General features: G+C 39.9%; 1 protein-coding gene across 8 annotated transcripts in view; it reads left to right on the top strand.

Moving 5' to 3' along the window:
• The window catches only part of MTA3 (metastasis associated 1 family member 3), a 213,327-nt gene that overhangs the window by 48,122 nt on the left and 142,431 nt on the right, over positions 1–22,774 (top strand). For 4 of the 8 annotated variants that reach the window (XM_027555113.1, XM_027555117.1, XM_027555118.1 and 1 more), the window contains exons 2-3: positions 4,148–4,215; positions 11,105–11,198. In XM_027555113.1, the coding sequence (XP_027410914.1) occupies positions 4,148–4,215; positions 11,105–11,198 (162 nt within the window). Of the gene's footprint in view, positions 1–2,388; positions 2,452–4,147; positions 4,216–11,104; positions 11,199–22,774 lie in introns of those variants that run through there. The other 4 variants (XM_027555119.1, XM_027555114.1, XM_027555115.1 and 1 more) reach the window with 2 other exon arrangements.

Here is a 22,774-nt window from a genome sequence, read left to right on the forward strand (position 1 = left end):
CTTTATATGCATACTTCTTTGTTATTTGGAAGTATAAAAGTTTCATAGACAAAAGTCCCTGCATTCAACTCTGCACCTGGTTCTCTAACTATGTTAAGTCCATCATTCATGGGCACTTGTTCTTCCAGATACTGAGCACCTATTATGTAGAAGACACTGGCCCAGGAGCTAGAGATGCAAGAGGTTATACACACAGAATCTAGAGGAAGGAAAGAGCCTGGGTTCTGCCACCATCATTACTTCCAACTAATTCCAATCCCCCAAATTTCTGAGGCCCTTCATGGGGGAATGGGGTGGGTTGGGGCTTCTGGATAAGGCTATTCCTAAGGAGATCAGTATAGATGGAAGATGTTTTCTTGGCACTTTTTGCCCATTTAGTGTGGTTAGTATCTGGTAAGGTGCACAAAGCTGGGGAAATGAGACAGGCAGGCAAGGAACTATCAGAAATACAGAGATATTTTGAAGGGGAGAAACTGCTTACTTATTTAAAAATAATGAGAAAACCTTTTAATAGAGCTTGCGACCTATTGTTCCCTTGCAGTTTATGGTTTCCAGGTGGCCTTTCCACTTGGAGACAATCTTCCTGGTTTAGAGAATTCTAGGGCAAAGGAAAGGGCTGAATTATCCCAACACTGCTGCCAGTTTATAGTTTAACTCCAGCTAAATTATGCAGCCTATTTACGTGTCAGCTCAGAAATGGAGAGAGTGATGTCAGTGATGTCACAATATGTTTTCTGTGGAATCTCCAGTAAAGGGATTACGATAAATAACAGCTATGCAGTGTGCATAACAGAACAGCTTTATTTTTTCTCTAGGTCAAAAGAGTTGACGTGAGATCACAATTTGACTCACAGCGTAAAACCTTTGGGAATCTGAAACTTGCTTGAGTTTAAAAAAAAAGCAGCAGACACCTGTTATTTGCATAGTGCTCTTTGCTGAATGGTTTACAAAGCATTTTAAGATATAATCACAACTGTTCCTTACCCCACCTGTGAGGTGCAATTAGTGTGTCCCCATTTTATACTTGAAGAAACTTGAGTTACACAGTCAATCAAGGTAATTCAGCCAAAGATGCTTTATATTTTTTGATTAAAGTGCTTTATATTTTATTTCTTGCTTTCCATTAGCTAGCCAGAGAACTATTTTCACCTCAATTTGTGATAATGACAATCACAAATGCCATCACCAGACAAAGCAGAACACAGCCTTCTTTTCTGGGGACACTTCTCATCCACAGACGCCAAACCAGAGTCAACACAAGGTTGTAAAGCCACCAGAAACTCCAAACAACCCACAACAGTTAGGGATCCTCTTCATGTTTATTACCCAACAATATCTGGGAGTAGTTCGGAATGGATTGGCTTCCCTAAAGAAAGCTGTTTGTGTTCATTTAGGGGACAACCAGCTCAGATTCAACTCAATTTGGCTCTTTGTTTCTGTGAGGGTCTGAAGGCTGAGAAAACAGGGGTTGTCTGGAGAATTTGCCTGGGAAAATAATAACTTTAAAAGCATTAGGCACATAACCAGTTAACAGTCCATCAACAGCAAGCTGACTGGCACCATCTCGTCCTTTGAGGAGTTGTGGTGACAATGAACTGTGAGCCCTGTTCCCCTAACGGCAAAGGAAGCCCCCCTCCTCTAATGGTCTCTTCTCCCAGCCTGGCTGCACTGCATATAGGGCCTGTCTACAGGCAAGGCCTCCAGGTGTGGGGAAGTGGGTTCTGTTCATCCTGGTTTTGGGGTGAACGCGGACTGACACGCCAGTGCAGTTAGGGTGGAGTTGGAAGGGGGTCAGTTTTCCTAGTTCCGCCATCCTCTAGGTCTCTGCCCTGAGAAGCTGCAAGCACTTGGCATCCCCTGGCTCCAGGGCCTTCCGGCTCCAGGCCGGTTGCCTTAACCTCACCAGAAGGAAGGCGCCCTGCTGCGAGCACTTATTTGCATCCAAGTGTTTGCATCCAGACTGGTGCTCACGTGCTGGAGGTCACACAGCCTGGAGGTCTCCAGGGACAGAGGCGGGGAGAGGAAGCCCAGTCTCGGGGTGGGCAGGTGCCTGGGTACGCTGGCTGGGGCGGCAGGCCTCGGCCTGGGCCAGGACCCCTGCCCTAGGACCCTCCACTTCCAGCAAGGTCCCCCCAAGCCGCAACCCGCCCCCCAATTCCCTGCTGGTCCCAAGCGCTCCGGCCTCCCCTGGCAGGACAACTCGGCCCTCCCTAGCCCTGCGCTGGGGGCGGGCACCTGCCCCCACCCCTGGGCGTCCCCTCCCCTTCACTTCCCCCTCCCCTTGTTCCCTCCCTTCCCTCCCCCCCGCGGCGAGGAGTCGGCGGCGGCCGAGGCTGAGGCGGCGGCGGCGGCGGCGGCGGCGGCGGCGGCGGCGGCAGCGGCGGGCGGGGCTCGGCTCGGGCTCCGCGGGCGGGCGGGCGGACATGGCGGCCAACATGTACCGGGTCGGAGGTAGGAAGGCTCGGCCCGACCCGGCCCGTCTGGGAGCGGGCCCCGGGAGTGGGGGGGTCGGGGCGAGTTCACCCTAACGGCTGGCAGCCACGGGCGCCCGGGCTGAGGGCGCAGGCGGCTGGGGGCCTGCGGTGGGGGCCGGGGCTGCCCACCCCCGCCCCTCCCCCCCCCCCGCCCCTCCCCCCTCCCCACCGTGGCCCGCGAAGGGACCGGGGCCCATCCACACCCCCCGCGCCCCGCCCAAGGTTTTAGGGCCAAGCCTGTACTTGAGGGTATGAATTATCACGCACCCCCACCCCCACCCCCCACCCATGAAACCCACATGGGGGTGGGGGCCGTCAAGCCCCTTAAGAGGGTGGTTTATCCTCGCGTGGCATCTAGGCATTGGGGGTGTGGAGAGGGTAGAGGGACATTCGCCCCCCTCCTCTACGCCTCCCCTTCCTTGGGGGTGTGGGTGGGGGCGATGGGGGCCCAGCCAGGGGCACAGCTGGATAGGCCTGTTTGCGGGGACAGGGCCCTACACCTCTCCGTCGTCACTCTCCCTTCGGTTTCTTGTCCGGTTCCTCCCCGCCCCGCTCCCCTCTCCCACAATAATGGGGCTTAGAGGGGCCAGGGCACCGCAGCCTGGTCTGGGGAGTTGAGCTCTGCCTGGACGTTCGCTCTACTGTCTGCCTCCTTCCCAGCCTTCTGCAGAAGAGAGAAATAAGGTCAAACAAACTTTCTCCCTACTCACGACGCCCTCCTGTCTCTTTCCTGGTGAAATAATAATTCAGATAAGTGGCGTGTTTGTGTGTGAGACGTGCTCTTCTGCTCATTAGCCGAGCTTCTTGATGGATGGTGGTGGGAATGGCCTGGCTAAATGAGGCCACTTTGTAGAAGGGAGAAGGGAAAGAGCCACTAAGATAGACAATACAGCCCAGCCTCTCAAATAAACACACAGTGGGGAGTTTCCAGTGAGCCTATTAGATGACAGGAAAAACCACATTTGAAAATTTTTATCCTTTTTGTTGACAGGCTGCAGCAATCATTATAACAAGACCCTAAAGGAGTCTAGATTAAATTTGGTAAATGAGGTATTAAAAAAAACCGATATCACCTCCAGAGAGCTCTGCCTCTCAAAAAGTGACCTGTCTCCGTTCTCCCCGCCCCCATCCTCTTAGATGGAGCTGTGAAAAAGTTGGTCTTGTGCTTCTGCTCTGCTCACCTGATTTTTTTTTTTCAAGTTGGTGATTGAAATGTACTTTGGGCTGTGAAGCCTTTCAAGATGCTCTGAATTTGTCTTAGGTCAATAGTTTTATGTGAGAAGCATACTCCAGGGCAAATGGATTGGAGTGAAAAGATGTGGAAGCAGTTACAGTATGAAAGACACGTGTTTAGTCAGCCCTGACTAAATGATAAGAGGTGTCTTTTTGTTTATTATTAAAAATTTGACACGTGTGGGACAAGAGTCTCCACATTCAAGGAGAACTTGAATAAAACATTAATGGAAGTGAAAATGCCAGGAAAATAAGGATCTGTGAATGGTAGGCACATGAGGGAATATATTAAGTTTGCATTACTAAGTTTGCTTTTACCAGGGAATGAATTATGGGCGTGCTTCATTTTGAATGTGAATTACCTAATATAAAAAGTCACAGATTGGCACATGTGAACTTTCTGTTGAAAAGATTAAGCTCTGTACTTCCTTTACTTACAGATTATGTGTACTTTGAGAATTCCTCAAGCAATCCGTACCTCATCAGAAGGATAGAAGAACTCAACAAGGTATACACTGAGTGTTCTTGATTCTAATATTAAGAAATATTTGATTCCCACTGAAGGATAAGTGGGTAAAGGGCATAAGAGGTGATTTTACTTGCAGTTCCAGACTCTTTGAAAGTATGGATTCCAGATTAGAGAATTATGCAGGATTCTGAATATTTCGCTTTTTAGAATTACCTCTGATATTAAATATTGATATTGAATATGTAACATCTGCAGATTTCTTTAAATTGCTTGGAGTTTCTCCGAGCAGGCCACTCCAGTAACTCAGTCTCTTTTTATATTTGAAGTCATAATTTGTGTTTCTCCCTTTTTAGTGAATTAATTTTTTACTCTTTCAGCTTGAGAAGGAATAAGTTAGGAAATATAATATTTAAGGGAATTTGTAAAATTCTAGACTAGGCTAACTAATAAGAATACAGTATTGGTATAATTATAAAGTGGCTTTTTTGGTACTGTAGGCCAGAATAAATAAAACTTACCCATTGTTTTGTCCATGATCGAGGGTGTCCAGGACAGCAGCAGCTTAATGACTGTTGGCAATAGTTCAGCTTTTACATCGGAGGCACTTGAATAGTCATAAGCGACCTGACCATAAATTTCTGATGGTTTTGAGAGTTACCTGTGTAGCTGGTGAGGATTCTTGCGATCAAAATGTTTGGGGGCTGTCTAGCTTATACTTGTCTCCCAAAATACCATCTGGAGACTGGTCCAGTTCTGAGTCCCTGGAAGCCCGGTCTGGCCAAGGGCATGCTTGACTTATGAGCTTGGACATCCTGGTTTACTTTTGGGGATACCCTGGCGATGTTGCATTTTAAAAACTTCTGTAGAATTTGAGACCACCAACCACCAAATGAAGCAAATGGCTGCAGGGTTAGGTCAGTCTGTGGGTGGAAACTGTTGAGATGTCTTCCCGAAGTGCTTCTCTTTTATGTTATTGATGTAAGGTATAAGAATTTAGGCAATTCCAGGAAATTCCTTTGTATTCCAGTGGTTCGGGCTCAGCGCTTTCACTGCCACAGCCCAGGTTCCATCCCTGGTCTGGGAGGAAAGATCCTGTAAGCCACGCAGTGCCGCTAAAAATTAAAAAAAAAAATTTTTTTAAATAAAAGGCTTAGTAAAGAATTTAGGCAATTCCACCCTGTTTACGGTATCAGTTTATTTAGAAAGTTAACTAGGATTCAAAGAAAAATATTGGCCTGTGAGATTGGTATTTTCTGGCTGCTCCTTGCTTTGTTCATTTGGCTCTAAGTGGAGTAAAATCTTTCTTGACTAATACTGTTTTTTTATGGCCACGCTGTGTGCGTGTTGTGGGATCTTAGTACCGGATTGGGGATTGAATCCAAGGCCTTGGCAGTGAAAAGAGTCCTAACCACTGGGCCATCTCGGCTCTTTCTCATAGGCACTCACATTAGTACTGTCTCGTTGTTTCCAGTTCCCTGTGCCTTGCTTTTTCCTCCATATCATTTATCACCATCAAATATACTTTATGTGTTTATAGACATACCTCGAGATATTGTGGGTTCAGTTCAGACCACTGCAGTAAGGCAGATATTGCAGTAAAGCAAGTGACATGAATTTTGTAGTTTCCCAGTACATATAAAAGTTAGGTTTATACCATACTGTAGTCTTTTATGTGTATAAAATGATGTGCATGCAGGGATTTCCCTGGTGGTCCAGTGGCTGACTTTGAGGTCCCCAGTGTAGGGGGCCCAGGTTTGATCCCTGGTCTAGGGATGATCCCACATGCCACAACTAAGAGTTCTCATGCTGCAGCTAAAGATCGCCACGTGCAGCGACCGAGACCCAGTGCAGCCAAAAAAAAGAAAAAGTTGTGCGTGCCTCATTGAGAAATACTTTCCTGCTAAAAGAAATGCTAGCTGTCATCTGAGTCTTTAGTGACTCATAACATATATTAAAGGTCACCATTACAAATGGGTCATAATAATAAAAAAGTTTGAAATGTTGCAAGATTTACCAAAATGTGACAGACACTAAATGAACAAATGCTGTTGGAAAAATGGCACTGATAGACTTGCTTGACCCATCAGTTTGTAAAGAAACACAGTATCTGTGAAGTTGAGTGAGCCCAAGTGCAGTAAAATGAGGTGTCCCTGTATTTTCATTGCCTGATTTTGCAAACTAGAATGAAAGCCCTAGCTGTGTAGTGATCTTTTCTATTCACTAATGGATCTTAAGTGCTTTAGAATACTGGCTGGCACATAGTTAAGGCATTCAGTAAATATTTCTTGAATTAGTGAATTTCTCAGATGTCTGATGTTAATACTTGTACATGGCTTTACTGGTTACAAGTACTTTGGTTCATTCATTTTACAAATATTTCTAAGAGCCTGCTACCTGCCAGGTACTTTTAGACACCACTTTTAGGAACTGAAGAATGAACGAGATAGGTCTAGTAGTGAAGATGGACATCAGCCAAATAATTCCACAAGCAGAAGGAAAATTGCATCTGTGCTAAATTTACAAACATCAGAGCATGGTGCTCTGGAAGCATATAATCCAGGGATTCAAGTTTGTCACCTTTTGAGCCTCACAGGACCTTAAACTTTTAAAGCAGATGCATCATGGATTGTTGGGAAGCACCCTGTGGTTAAGTAACTTAAATGTTTGGGTTACACATTTAGCTAGAACCTGGATTATTTCCGACTCCATCATTATATTACTGTTTACTTTGAAAGTCCCTCCCCTCCTCCACATCCTCACCTTCTCCCTACCCCTCTGCTTTCACAGGAAGTCATTAATATACTAACAGTCCTTAGGGGACTAAGGGTCACCGAATTGTGAAAGATGAGATTCTCTATAATTTCAGAGAATGGCAATCTGAGTGGATGGAGTATTGATTAAAAGGAACTGTGATTGACTAGTTAATTATTAGATATTTACATAGGATCTTTATTTCTGAAGGGGTGTGAAAGAGATTTCATTTTAAGTAATTCATTAAATATTTCTTGAGTTTTTATTATATAGCAGGTACCATGCTAGGCTTAGAGATACTACAGCGACCAATATGGGCATAGTCTTTGCTATGGACGTAGTCTTTGGTGTACATAGTGTGTAGGCCCACACAGGTCTACGTTCTCATGAGGGAGACACAGAAGAAGATGAATGAACAGGTATAAAGAAAATTATTATAAACGGTGTTAATTTCTACAAAGGAAATAAGCAAGAGTCTTGACAGAATAACAGATTGCTTCCTTGGAATAGGGATTGGACTTTAAGGACATTGAAATTGAAGCTTAAAGGATGAGAAGGAGGTAGTCTTGGCATCGGGGCCATAAGAGTTCCAGAAATGCCCGGAGTGGGTCAGAGATCAAGTTGGCCAAGTGGGGCAATTTAACATGATTGGAAAAATCCAAATAATGAATTTAAGAGTGCTTGATACATTCTAATTGATAAACTAAGAGAAAGAACATTAACCTATTTTATTAACTTTCTTCTAATTAGGTAGAATGTGTTTTAGGATTCTCTGGTGGTCCAGTGGTTAAAACTTGGTGCTTTCCCTGCTGGCCCCAGGTTCAGTCCCTGCTCCGGGAACTTAAGATCCTGCAAGCTGTACAGCATGACCAAAGGAAAAAAAAGAGAAAGAAATATAATTTTTTTTTTAACAAAATTCTTAGGATAGGGGTTTGTCACTATTTTTATACAAAATTCACTTTTATAGGTTGAAAGTTCCTTTTTTAAAAAATCTTATTTGAAATGTTACTTGTCAGTTAAAAAGCAGAACTAAGTATTTTCTCTTTTTGAATTAAAGAATAGATTTTTGTCTCAGTTGTTCCCCCCCCACCAGCACTTTCAGTTGCAAAACTAAATAATGGGTTGATGAAAACAGTTCAACATTGTTATCTTATATTCCCTCATTTCCTCTTCTCTAAGTTATACTCAGATAGACTGGTGATGATCTTTTGGAGGAAGACTATAAAGTTAAAATAGAAAACAGCTTTTGGGAAAATTTTATTTAGTCACTCTAGTTTGGGTGTTGCTCTTCTAAAGATTCAGTCTGCACACATGTTCAAAGAAAGCTTTGTGCCTATAATAATGAAGGTTCAGTCTCAGGAAGTTTTGGAAATTATGCTTGTGGGTAAATTTGATGTTATTTGCTATGGATATATTTTTTGGGTGTATTATGTATAATTTGTGTGTATCTTCATATTTTGTGTATTTTGTTAGCCATCCAGCTTGCCCTGAGATTTATTTTAATGTTTAGGGTCTTTTTTATTTTTGGTGGGGAGAAGGGAGCCACTAACTTCTTTGAGCCTCTAATCTTGTCCCCCATCCCAATCTATATTTGCACATGTAAGATTTTACAGATAATTTCAGGAGATCCCCTCAAAGCCCTTTTGATGGAACCCAAATTAAGGCCCCTTCTGACGTTTAGGATTTGTTGGGAATAAGGAGAGAAATTGGGAAAAGAAAGTTCCTTTCCATTTGTTCTAGTTGAAACAGACTGTGGACTTTCCATGTTGGAAAGTGTTTGGTTATTTTGTTTTTTACTTTCTTAAGTTGAGAATAGAAATGGACATGAGTATGAGGTGGACTCAAAGCCCCTTATTGCTGGAGGATGTTTTTCTAACCATGTTTGACAGAATGGAGATTTAAGAGGCTGCAACCTAAGTGGAGAAAAGGACATAGTACATTGCTGTTCATTGTATGTTCTTTATACCTGTCTCCACTTTTCCCACCTGGGGGTTTGTGCAGGTCTTTCTTTTTTCTTAGACTACTCTGTCCTCCAGGCTCCACCTATTGGACTTTTCTTCTTTTCTAGCCAACTAAGGACCCTGTACCCCTTTCCTCCTCCTTGAAACTTTTTCTGCTTTTTCCCTAGGAAAAAACTTTTTCTGCTTTTTCCTTACTTCCTGCCTCCAGGAATAAGAAATGGAGCCTGGAGGGGAAAAGAAAGGAGTAAAGGAAAATAGTGTTGGTAATTTGTCAGGAATATTCTACTTTTATACTTAAGTTATGGGGAACCGGTGAAGGTGTCTGGGCTAGGGACATGATGCCCGCTGGGCTTTGGAAGGTTGGAGAGGAGGTGACATGTGAACAGGCATCTCTGCTGGAGTGGAGGCTCCATGAGGGTGGGCACTGTGCAGAGGGTGGGCGTCCCCAGTGCTTAGCACATGCTGAGTGAGGCACAAGAAGAGGGCAAAAGAGCTTTGGTGACTGTGTATACACACAGCTTTTAGCCTTGGTCTTCAGAGCTGTGCTTCTTAAATTATCTGTGGTGGAGGAGTTTTAAAAAATCTTCAATATCTTAGGCTGCTTTGGTAAAATTTAAATGAGAGTAGAAAAATGAAATTTAAAGTAGGCTTATAAAAATGCAGGCCCCATTTTTTGTTATTAGATTCAAGAGATAGGAAATTAACTCTCAAATACTATAATACACTTAATTTCTGTTCTGATTTCTGTTACACAGTAACAGTTGTATACTGGGCCTTAGACTGCACTTTCAGTAATTCAACTTTAGAGGAATACTTGAAGGGTGTGTGTGTGTGTGTACACGCATGCACATGTGCGTATAATAGAGAAGAGGAATACTGTAGCTGTAAACTGCCTAATAGCCAAGTGTGTACATGATTCAGGAGACAATATTTGTTTTGAACTATGCCTGTCTACCACAAGCGAGTTTAAATAAGAATTTAATTGGCTTTATAGAGTATCCTTGTTGAAGGAACTCATCAGTGAGGCAGAAAAAAACATGTATATCTTAAAACTCTTGCTTTAGGTTTTTAATATGCTTTTGTCTCAAGAAGAGAAAAAATGATAAAGCATGGGTAATTGAAGTCATTGATAGATTTTATTTATATTGAAATATTGGCCTGTTTATTTGGCAGACTGTGGGATCATTGCTTCTGGAGGATGTATTTGATCACAATATTGTGAATTATAGAAGCACTTTGGTTAGGATTTAATATGAATTCAATTTTAAGGGGCAATATTTCTACAAGACTATTCTTCACTCTAGAATACTTCTGCTGAACTTCATAAAATTGACACATTTACTGCAGCACATACATATTCTTATTTCTTTGTGTCTGAGTATATCAGTAAGCCCAGAGAAATTCTGAAAATTTGTTCTCAAATTTGTTTGAAATTGGAAGTCACAAGAGCATTTTATTGTAATCTATGTGTTTTTACAGTGAACTTTGTAGTGAACGATTGACCTTGAAAGCTCTCAGAATTCATAAAGAATAGGAGGGTAGGAGCCTGGGCCCCAGCTGCAGTAAATTACAGCCTAACTGAATATTGATTGCATTCTAGACTGTAGTCAAAAAGAAATAAGCGCTTCAGTGTTCATAACTCAAGGCTTTTAATACTTTCGTATGTGAAGGTAGACCAAGAATATTGAGCATTATGGGTTCATAGATTCCCTTGAGCTGAGAATGCTTTCCCAAGCTCTCTGGTCCACCTCATCTGTTGACCTGCCCTGTACCTGCAGAGTATCACCATCCGTCGAACGTGGGGGTGTTTATGAGGAGGGACTGGATGACTTTGCACTTAGTCTGTGCCTCTGGGAGAGGGTTTGGAGGACTTATATTTAAATGTTTTAAGTTACATAGTGGCTTTTTAAATTTGGGGGATTAGTTTCTTAAGGCTAATCAGAGTTAACTATGTCTGGCTTTAGTCATTAAAGCTGTCTGATCACTTTAGTTTAATTGATGCCAGTGAGTTATTTTATGTTTGACATTTCAGTTTCACTTGGAACTTTTACAAATGTTGCTAGTCCTTATTTGAATTTTTTAGCTCTCTATCCTGCAGCTGTGGTTGGCATAGTAAGTGAGAGTGATCTTATAATTGTGCTGTCTCTAGTTTTGTTTTATAAACTACTTGAGTCTAATATTCAGTCCAGATGACTTTTATTTTTCTTATTTCTTAGACTGCAACTGGCAACGTGGAAGCAAAAGTAGTGTGCTTTTATAGACGACGAGATATTTCCAACACGCTTATAATGCTTGCAGACAAGCATGCTAGTAAGTTAATTGCCTTTTTCTTGGAAAAAACTTAAAATGTGTTTTGAGTCTCTTTTTTTGTGTGATATTAGGAAAAATACTGTGTTACCTATAACTTTTTAGTTTCCCATTTGTTTTCCTCTTAGTTTAGATGGGAGTAGGTTTTTTGGGTGGCTCTTGGTTTTAGTATGTATATTTTTAGGATGCAACATATATTTATTAGTCAAAAGGTTGAAATAGAAGTCTTTGTAAATAGGCTTTAGCAGACAATCAGGGCAGTGTTTTGTCATCTCCCGTTTTTCACGGTGGTTTGAAGTTTTGAATATGAGGAAATTAATACTTCACTGGTATTTTGGAGGACTTTTTCCCCTCCTCTCTGAAACAGCTGGGTTATATTTACAGTTTGTAAAATTCTGAGTTTTATTATATGTTTGTAGTAGTAGGTATGTGTGGGAAAAAAAGTTTGCTAAAGAAAGAAGTGCAAGGTGATAGATAATGGAAAATTCTTGAAGGTAGCAACTCTGAGTATTTCTTTGCAGTTTAATTGTCATTGTGTGCTCTTTCCTCCCGGTCAACAGCTTTGACACATCCTAGCACCCCACCCCCTTTTTTTTTTAAAGCAACAAAGGATCAATAAAAAAGTGATTTAAATTTTAAAAAAGAAGTAAAGTAGTTTAAGTACTTTGTCTTAAAAGCCATTTTCATCCTACAAAACATGTAATGAGGTCAGGTATGTGCGTGTGTTAGTCGCTCAGTCATGTCTGACTCTGCAACCTCATGGACTGTAGCCCACCAGGCTGCTTTGTCCATGGGATTCTCCAGGCAAGAATACTGGAGTGGGTTGCCATTCCCTTCTCTATATGTATGTGTATTTTTCAGTTTAATACTGTGATGTGTCAGACTCTGGTCTTGGGGATCCTCAAGCTTGTGAAGTGTTTTGGTAATGGGGGAAAGGAGGCCGTTGTGCAGACAGGTTGGTTCTCTGTCTGCCTGAGATTTCCCCACTGTGTTGCCAATTTAACCAAGCAGTTTGGTTGTCTGTAAGTTAAATTCCTACTATATTTTCTGCTGTCGTTTTATATATTTTTATTTATTTATTTTTTAGTTTTATATATTTTTTAAAAATTTCTTTCCATTTTTGTAGAGAAAGTGTTAATTATGATATGGATTATTCTGTAGTATTTACAAATTATATATTGACAGATGCAGGGCAGTTGTATTTGTTCCTCATGTATGAGATCAGAGTATTACTTTTTAAAATGATGTATTAATCAGTTATTTATCTGTAGCTGAAATCTAGAAATTCAACATGGCATTAAAGCATGCAAAACTATTTGGATTTTATTCACCATTTATAACATAACGTTAAGAAACATAAACTGTCTCACTGATGTACTTTTGGATTTAGTTTGGCTTCTAATGTAATTTGTCATTGCAAAGGTAGTGAGGTGTCAAGATTGTCAGGGAGTCCACTGACCGCTTGTGGGGGTCTCAGCATGGCTGCCTTTTGGAGCTGTCTATTTTAGGCTTGTAAATAGAAAATCAGGTTTTTCAGAATTGATTAGGCTCTTTATATTGGCTCATAGAAATGAAAATCTAAGAAAATTAAGAATCAGTCAAACTACATAGTAGTAGTCATGCAGATTAAAGCAAGACCTGGGTTCAGATTCTGGTTGGTTACTTGCTGCCTGCCTTGGCAAAAATTCTTAACTTCTCATTCATCTGCATTTTCCTTATTTGTAAAATGAGGTTGAAAAAAAATCACCTCATTTTGAGTTATATTTTTATCACAGTTAAGAAAAAATTAAAGGAGGGAATTCCCCGGCAGTACAGTGGTTAGGACTCCGCGCTTTCATTACTGATGGCCTAGTTTCGATCCCTGGTGGGGACTAAGATCCCACAGCCATATGGCCTGGCCAAATATTAAAAAAAAAAAAAAATCTAAAATGGCATACTTTAAGGAAAAAAATTAAAGGCTAAGGGAAAAATTATGCCAGCAATGATGTGATGACTCAAGGAATGACTTATAATGGGTGCTTAATAAATGTCGGTTTTTCCCCCTTAGTGATTTGTAGATCATCTGTTTGGATGGATTACTTCTATCTACATTTACCTGTCTTCTTCCATTATTTATTGATTTTTATTCTCAAAGTTAACTGTATATCCATGTACAATAGAGTTAGAGGTATCAACTTACTTTTGTTTCGATATTGACTAAACCTTCACATGAAGAGAATAAAAATTGCCTGAATAGTTTATGCTTTATAAAGAGGTTTTTAAGGAGGGATTAATGGAGAAAATGTCATGTGAAAAAACAGAGACCTGGATGTGGATGCCACTTAATTTTCCTGAATCTTAGTTTTTCCACTTCATTGTGAACTTTTTTTTTTTTATTGTGAACTTCTTTAAAAACTTTTTATTGCAGAAAATTTCAAACATAAAAGTACAGATATAATACACATGATGTTTTCCATTATTCTGCTTTAACAGTTATTAATACATGACCAATGAATTCATCTAGACCCTTACTTGTCCCATTAGTTTGAGGCTCATCAGAGAAATCTTACTTTTTTATCTGTATATATTTCAGAATATATTTCTAAAAGATACAGCCTCATCCAGACTTTCAGGAAATGCCAAGAATATACAAGGAGCTTCAGGATGCTCTTGACCCAGATCCAGCAATTAACATTTTATCATTCTTTATATATATATATATATATATATATATTTCCTGAACCATTTGAGAGTAAATGGAGACTTTAGAGTGTTTTTCCTAAATGTACTAGAATTCTTTTACATAACCACAGTTTAGTGTAAAGGTCTCAGGAAACTAGTATTTACAACAAAACTATTACTTCATTCACAGTCCTTATTCAGATTTCATGTCTCAACAGTGTTATGAGTAGCTATGCGTTTTTACCTTAGTCTAGGATAAAATCCAGAGTCACACACTGTGTTTTATTGTTGTGTATCCTTGATAATGGAACTAGTTCCTCAGTCTCTGTGTTTTTTGACCTTAACATTTTTGAAGAAAGTAGGTCAGTTATTTTGTTGAATATGGTTCAGTTTGTGTTTGTGTAATGTGTCCTCATAATTAGATTTAGGTTATGTATTTTTTTTGTAGGGATGCTGTAGTGATGTGTCCTCGATCCATAATGGTGATATTAGGTTTGATTACTTGGTTAAGGTGGCATTCCTTTGTATCCAGTAAGTTATTTTGGGGGAGGTACCTGGCAACTGGGCTTCCCTGGTAGCTCAGTTGGTAAAGAGTTCGCCTACAATGCAGGAAACCCCAGTTTGATTCCTGGGTCAGGAAGATCCGCTGGAGAAGGGATAGGCTACCCACTCCAGTATTCTTGGGCTTCCATTATGGCTCAGCTGGTAAAGAATCTGCCTGCAGTGCCGGAGACCTGGGTTTGATCCCTGGGTTGGGAAGATTCTCTGGAGAAGGGAAAGGCTACCCACTCCAGTATTCTGGCCTGGAGAATTCCATGTACTGTATAGTCCATGGGATCACGGAGTTGGATGTGACTGAGCGACTTTCACTTCACTTCACTTCTCCTGGCAACTACGTAAATATCTTGTTTCTGGCCCAACATCAGTGCATTTGTTTTAACATCCATTGATCATTTAGGATTCTGTAAACATTGGTATCCTCAAATACCTAGTTGTTTTTTTCTTTTACAGTATTTTTTCATTTTTATAATTTGTTTACATTAGGATCCGAATAAGGTGATTGGTTGGTAAGACTCTTAAGTTTTTTTTGTCTCATCCATTTTAATAATTGATAAATACTTCATATAGCATAAAATACAAGCTTTTAAATTGCACAATTTAGTGGTTTTCTCAACGCTTTATAGCCATCACCACTGCTAATTTCACATTTCCATCACCCCCAAAAAGAAGCCAGTTACTCCCTATTCTCCCTTTCTGTCAATCCCTGGCAACCGCTGATGTACTTTCTGTCTGTATAGAGTTGCCTTTTTCTGGACATTTCTTATAAATGGAATCATATAGTTTGTTTTTTTGTGTGTCTGGGTTTTTACTTAGCATAAAAAGTTTCTTCCATTTTATAGTATGAATTACTTCATACCTGTTTATAGCTAAGTGATATCATATTGGGTGGATGTACTACATTTTGTTTATCTAGTCACCAGTTGATGGGCATTTGTATTGTTTCCTTTCTGGTAATTATGAATGATTCTGTTATGAACATTTCTGTACAAGTTTTTATGGGGACATCCTTAAATCTTTTAATCTATAGATACATATTATTTCATATTCTATCTCAGTATTTGTTGAAGATACCAGGTGGTTCATCCTGCAGAGTTGTCTTTGCCTGGGAGTTTGTTGACTGCATCTCTGTTGTGTCCTTTACTTTGTTTCCCTGTACGTGGATAGTTAGATCCAGATTCTAGAGGGTCAAAAATCTAGGGTTGTTTTTTTTTTCTTTGTGGAATGGCTGCTGCTGCTGCTAAGTCGCTTCAGTCGTGTCCGACTCTGTGCGACCCCATAGACGGCAGCCCACCAGGCTCCCCCATCTCTGGGATTCTCCAGGCAAGAACACTGGAGTGGGTTGCCATTTCCTTCTCCAATGCATGAAAGTGAAAAGTGAAAGTGAAGTCGCTCAGTCGTGTCCGACTCCTAGCGACCCCATGGGGGTGGGGGTAAAAGATCACTTCATGGGGAGCATTGTGTACTTCTCTTATGAGGTCTATAATACATTGTTGCCTGTCTCTTTTTAATAACATTTTACTTTGAAATAATCTAAGATTTACAAAAAAATCTATTAAAAACATTATCAGGAATTCCATATGCCCTTCACTCAGATTCTCCAAACGTTAACAATTTTGTTATATTTATTCCGTTATTCTATCTTGTTTATTGTTTAGCCACTAAGTCATATCTGACTCTTTGCGACCCCATGGACTGTAGTCCACCAGGCTCCTCTGTCCGTGGGATTTCCTAGGCAAGAATACTGGGGTGGGTTGCCATTTCTTTCTCCAGGGGATCTTCCTGACCCAGGGATTGAACCTGTGCCTCCTGCATTGGCAGGTGGACTCTTTACCACTGAGCCACCAAGGAAGCCCATTAATTCTCTGTACATATTAATATATTTGAATTGTCTGAAAATAAATTGGTATATTTCCCCTAACCCCTAAAGTTAACCTCAGTGTGTATCTTCTAAGAATGAGGACATTCCCTTTCCTAACACCAGCATGATGATATATGAACTTACTCAGATTTTGTAAAGTTTCCTACCAATGCCTTTTATAACAAAAAATGAAGAAATTTTAATTTTGTTTTTTTGTGGAGATATAAAAACTGTAGAAAATTCTGAAAGAGATGGGAATACCAGATCACCTGAACTGCGTCTTGAGAAACCTATATGCAGGTCAGGAAGCAACAGTTAGACTGGACATGGAACAACAGACTGGTTCCAAATAGGAAAAGGAGTACGTCAAGGCTGTACATTGTCACCCTGCTTATTTAACTTATATGCAGAGTACATCATGAGAAATGCTGGGCTGGAAGAAGCACAAGCTGGAATCAAGATTGCCGGGAGAAATGTCAATAACCTCAGATATGCAGATGACACCACCCTTATGGCAGAAAGTGAAGAGGAACTAAAGAGTCTCTTGATGAAAGTGAAAGAGGAGAGTGAAAAAGTTGGCTTAAAGCTCAACATTCAGAAAACGAAGATCATGGCATCTGGTCTCATCACTTCATGGGAAATCGATGGGGAAATAGTAGAAACAGTGCCAGACTTTATTTTTTTGGGTACCAAAATCACTGCAGATGGTGACTGCAGCCATGAAATTAAAAGATGCTTACTCCTTGGAAGGAAAGTTATGACTAACCTAGGTAGCATATTAAAAAGCAAAGACATTACTTTGCCAACACAGGTCCATCTAGTCAAGGCTATGGTTTTTCCAGTGGTCATGTATGGATGTGAAAGTTGGACTGTGAAGAAGGCTGAGCGCCCAAGAATTGATGCTTTTGAACTGTGGTGTTGGAGAAGACTCCTGAGAGTCCCTTGGACTGCAAGGAGATCCAACCAGTCCATTCTAAAGGAGATCAGTCCTGGGTGTTTCTTGGAAGGACTGATGCTAAAGCTGAAACTGTAATACTTTTGCCACCTCATGGGAAGAGTTGACTCATTGGAAAAGACCCTGATGCTGGGTGGGATTGGGGGCAGGAGGAGAAGGGGACGACAGAGGATGAGATGGCTGGATGGCATCACTGACTCGATGGACCTGAGTCTGAGTGAACTCTGGGAGTTGGTGATGGACAGGGAGGCCTGGCGTGCTGTGATTCATGTGGTCGCAAGGAGTCGGATACCACTGAGCGACTGAACTGAGCTGAACTGAAATCATTGACCGATTGATGATTATTTTAATTCATTTATTTATCAAGGCTGTAAAAATTATGTGTTTTAAACTATCATTCCCTCATGTGTTGGGTGGAATATTTCTATAAAGAGAAATATTCCCTCTGTCAACTATCAGGTTGTTCTTCTGGTTTAGATCTTATAAGAAAGGTAGTTTAAATGCTTGATGAGGTTTTTGCCCTTTTTAGTTACCAGTTTTCAAAAATAGTAAAGTGGTTCCTGGGCTTCCCTGGTAGCTCAGCTGGTAAAGAATCCACTTGCAGTGCAGGAGACCAGATTCGATTCCTGGGTTGGGAAGATCCCCTGGAGGAGGGCATGGCAGCCCACTCCAGTATTCATGCCTGGAGAATCCCTGTGGACTGAGGGGTCTGGTGGGCTACAGTCCATGGGGTTACAAAGAGTTGGACACGACTGAGCAACTAAACACACAGGACAAAGTGGTTCCTGGCATTCTCCAAAGATCACCAGTTTACTTTTTTAGTTTCATCATGAGTGCGTTTGTCCATATTTGATATTTATTATCAATTGTCTTCATTGACACTCAGGTTGTCTTATCTTTAGCTAGTGGGGCTTATTTTGGTTTGTCCTGGAGTCATCTTTTATGCTTCTTGCCCCGAACCTTTGTCTCCAGAGTCCTGATTGCTTTTACTTGGAAATGGCCTTGGAGACCACAATCTGAGCATTAAGGATGGATCTTAGAGAGGGTGGTGCTGTTCCTAGGTTGTTGTACATTTAACAGAATGTGCTATTTTGTGGTGTATTCTTCAGAATCAAAAGAAATCCTCCTTGAGTACTTGTTGCTGATTCTTCTTTTCTAAGGTAATTTCACTGGAAGCTGGCATATGTAGTTTTGAGTTTTAAAAGCAGCGGTTGTTCCTTTTATCTAGAAGAAATGGAATTTCTCATTAAATGAGTGATACCATTTTGGTATGGATCTGGTTCTCAGGACTGGTGGATTCTTTGAAAATGAAGAATTTCATCCATACTCTTTCACTTATTTTAGATGTTTTTGACATATTCTTATTATGTATTGTGTTTCTTAAAATGTAAAGCTTTAGAAAATTAAACTTTGTGTCACTTTCCTTTTTAATCTGACAGGCAAAAGGGTGAAGTATTTTCTGTACTTGCAGCTCTCTTCCTTCCTTAGAGTTTTCTTCCCAACTTTTCAGTTGTGTCACTCACTCTGGGCTGAAGTTGGGACAGGGAAAAATAGCTCAAATAAGGATAGTTCTTTTGCTTTCTAGTGCTTGTTCTGTTCGCCACTACTTTTCCACTCCAGCACCCACGTGTGTGGAGCTTTGTGGAAGGAGAAAAGGAAGGAAGATGGGAAGATTTTATTCTTACTCAGATTTGTAAAACCACAGTTAGCTGTTGGAGAGAATCCTGCCTACTTTAAGTCCTGTTCATAAAGTTTATCAACTTACTGATGTTTCTGACACTTTTGTGTTATTATAAGTAGAGTCAGAAAGCAGGGTTGACATTAATCTTAATATTTTAAATAATAAGACGCTATGGGATATGATTTTGTTAGGCAGTAAGGATGTGTTGAAGGTGAAAGGTGAGGTGACTTCTATACCCAGTTCTAATCACCACCTAGTCTGAGTCATATGCTCTTACAAAATGTTTTGGTGTCAGAGGGCGTATTGGGAACTTTGTTTTTTAAGATTCATGAAGTATATGATTCAGAGTTATTAAAAAGATGTAGAATGTGTAATGTCTTACAGAATTTGGGGACTAAAATGGGATTTTATTAAAAAGTTGACACCTCTTTTTAAAAGATTTAGAGCCAGTAATCACAATTGATTGTTACATCATAGTACCAAAACTGGATGTTTTGAATACATGAGTTCTGTCCTTTCCAACTTTCTTTCCTGGCCTTAGCACACAGTTTGTGCATTCTGAGTGCTTAGTGTTAAGTGTTTTAACGTTGAAACCATGGTTTTGGTTATCTTTCCAGCGTTTATGGGTCTTGTTCATTATAGTTGCTCCAAAAGTGTTTGTATCTTTGAATTTAACAGGGGAACAGATTTAAAGAACAGCCAGGCTACCAGTTGTTTTGATTTAGCATCTTAGTTGGCTGAAAATAATCTGTGGTGGTTTTAAAATATGGTCCTTAGCTTCTTTGACATTCCTTCCATTGATAGGTGGAGTCCATGTCTTCTCCCCTTAGATCTGGATGAGGTTGTAGAAGTAATGCTGTGTACCTCTCAAGGCTAGGTCATAGAAGGCCATGCAGCTTCTACTTGGTTTTCTTGTAATGCTTGCTCTCAGGATATGTCTGCTGGAACTCAGCCGTTATTCTGTCAGTCCATGGAGTCTGCATTGTATAGACTACAAAGGAGAGGCCATTTGTAGGTCCCATGGTTGACCGTCTGAGCCCAGGTGCCACACACGTGCCTGGAGGAGCCACCAGCTGATCTAGCCCCAGCCATTTGAGTTCGTGTGGAGGTCCCAGTCACTGTGAACAAAGACAAGAGTTCTGTGCTTGGGCCTTGTCTGAATTTGTCACCCACTGAACATGTGAGGGAAGGAAAATGGTTGTTTTGTGCCATTAAGTTTTGGGGTGATTTGTAACTCAACAATAAGTGATGTAACTGGAACAGGCTCATAATAGGTTTTCCTGTTATGGCGTATTTTCAGTGACAGCTTAAAATCAATGTCTAAGCTTATGACTGCCTACTAAAAGTATTTAATGAATTATTAGTTTTCTTTAAGTAAACTTCACTTTCTTTTGACAGAATGATTAAATGAAGAGATCTTGCCCCTGTGCCTTACTCCTTCCTTACAAATGATTTTTGGCCACGCTGAGCACATCAGAAAAAAATGCCCTCTTTATTATTCTGTAGTGAAATTTATTGATCATAAAACTTATACATATAATGTAAAAAGAAAACTAAAACTCAGTATTATGTTCTAAACTTTAAAAAGAGAAAAAATTTGTACTAAGAATATTTTATAATATAATAGGATCATATATACTGTATTTTAGTATGTTTGAATGCTGAGGCATGACAGTCGTGGAAGATACAATGAAATTGTGAATTGTTTGTATAGAATTACTAGCAATGCAGCAGTTATAAATTAGATTGATATTTTGTACTAGGAACTCTAATATTTGCTGAAATTTTTCAAAATGATACTATTGGTGTGCTCTGAACAAAACGAAATACAGTCTTTCCTCTTTTTACGTGACGGCTTCATTGCTGGAAAAGTAAGTTATATTAAAACCATACCTCAAATATTTTGTGTTTTCATATATTCCCTTTAGCTTAGAGGGTAAAGAATCTGCCTGCACTGTGGGAGATGTGGGTTTGGTACCTGGGTTGGGAAGATCCCCTGCAGGACAGCATAACAACCCACTCCAGTATTCTTGCCTAGAGAAAATCCCCATGGACAGGTGCGTGGTGGGTTACAGTCCATGGGGTTTCAAAGAGTTGGACATGACTGAGTGAATAAGCACGTACGTAAAATGGAATTTGCTCTAGTCTCAGATTACAGAATCATGGTTTTCACTTACATAAATTCACACAGGGTAACTTCCATGGTGGTCCAGTGCCTAAGACTTTGAGCTCTCAGTGCAGGGGACCTGGGTTTGATCCCTGGTTGGGGAACTAGATCCCACAGGCTGCAACTAAGAGTTTGTATGCCACAAATAAAAATTACATATGCCACAACTAAAAAGGATTCTCCCTGTTGCAGCTAAGACCCAGCGTGGCTAAATAAATAAATATTTTTTAAAATGTCAAAAAAAAAAAAGAAAATGTCCAGAGGGACATTTCAAAGTCATGTGAATCATGGACTGTGCTTTGCTGTATTCCTATATGTCTATGGGATATCTAACATCCTTGTCTTCTGTCTGTGAAATGTTAATACTGCTCCCACTGTGGCAGTGCTGTCCACCTACCTTGCCCTTTCCAAAGGAGTCCTTGGGTTATGGGGTGGAACCATGGCACTAAACACGTTTTCATAAAACAAAAGCTGTAGCTCATTGTTGACTGATGTTCACCATAATACTGGGACCATGGAAGTTACTCAGTATGTACAAATTAAACAACAAAAAACTCTTAATGTTTTCCCTAATTCCCCCAAATTAAAGATTAAAGTTGCAAACAGTAAAAAAGTTAAAATTATTTATATTCAGCTAGGATTGATACTGTCTTGACCTAGAAGGTAAAAGAGAATTTGGCAGTACCTGGCAAATTAAAGCTCAGTGTTTTTATCATTGCATACTAATCATAGACAAGTGCCCAAAGAAGTGTGCCTTGATAATAACAACAGCAACAACAAAAGAGAGAAGCATAAGTGTCCAGCAGTAAGATATTGAACTAAGTAATAAATCAACTTTGTTTATATTCTGGAGTGCCTTGTAGCCATTTAAATGAATACATAGATTTGTGTGTATCATCATGGACAGATGGCACAATATATAATTGAATTAAGTAGTTTAGATGAATTTGTAGGATATAACTCTAGCTTTGAAACAAATATAAAGTTTTATAAAATTAATGTGTGAATTTCAATATATGTATGTGTACATGGTATTCATGTACACATTAACCTTGTAAAACAAAAACAGTTATAAAGAATATTCTGAATAAGGAAATGTTTTGAGAAATTGAAATGCTTATTGAAATAAAATAGTGAATGAATAATAAATAGTACTAGATTTAAGTAATTAAAATAAATGAGAGAAAAAGTAGCACACCTCCCTAGAGAAGAAGGGCAAGAATCTTTAGATTCAATGGATGAAAGATACTTCATTTTAGAACACTGAAGAAAAATTGAGGATCCTAAAGTTTTTATAGAGAAAGTTATCAATGAAGGAATGAGGATCAGATTTCTTCAGTACATACTAGAAGAGCAAGTTTTTTAAAGTTGAGAATTCAATAACTATGAATTGCCACATAAAAGTATTTTTCAACATATAAGTATTATATAAATCAGTAATTTAGGAATAAAATTCCAGACTGTTCAAACATTAGAAATCGCAAAGAGAAATAAAAGTCTTCCGAAATTCTGACATTTTGAGAACAGGGAAGAAGTAAAAGCTTTCTAAAACTGTTTTTAGAAAGTTTTGAGAAAATTTTGAGGAAGTTCATATTAGTTATAACTTTTAAGGATAACCAATGGAAAGATGCAGATAAATCATTTTAGGAACTTCCCTGATGGTCCAGTGGTTAAGAATCCCTCTTCTAAAGTGGGA

Source organism: Bos indicus x Bos taurus, chromosome 11, assembly GCF_003369695.1.
Source record: "Bos indicus x Bos taurus breed Angus x Brahman F1 hybrid chromosome 11, Bos_hybrid_MaternalHap_v2.0, whole genome shotgun sequence".
Classification (NCBI taxonomy): domain Eukaryota; kingdom Metazoa; phylum Chordata; class Mammalia; order Artiodactyla; family Bovidae; genus Bos; species Bos indicus x Bos taurus.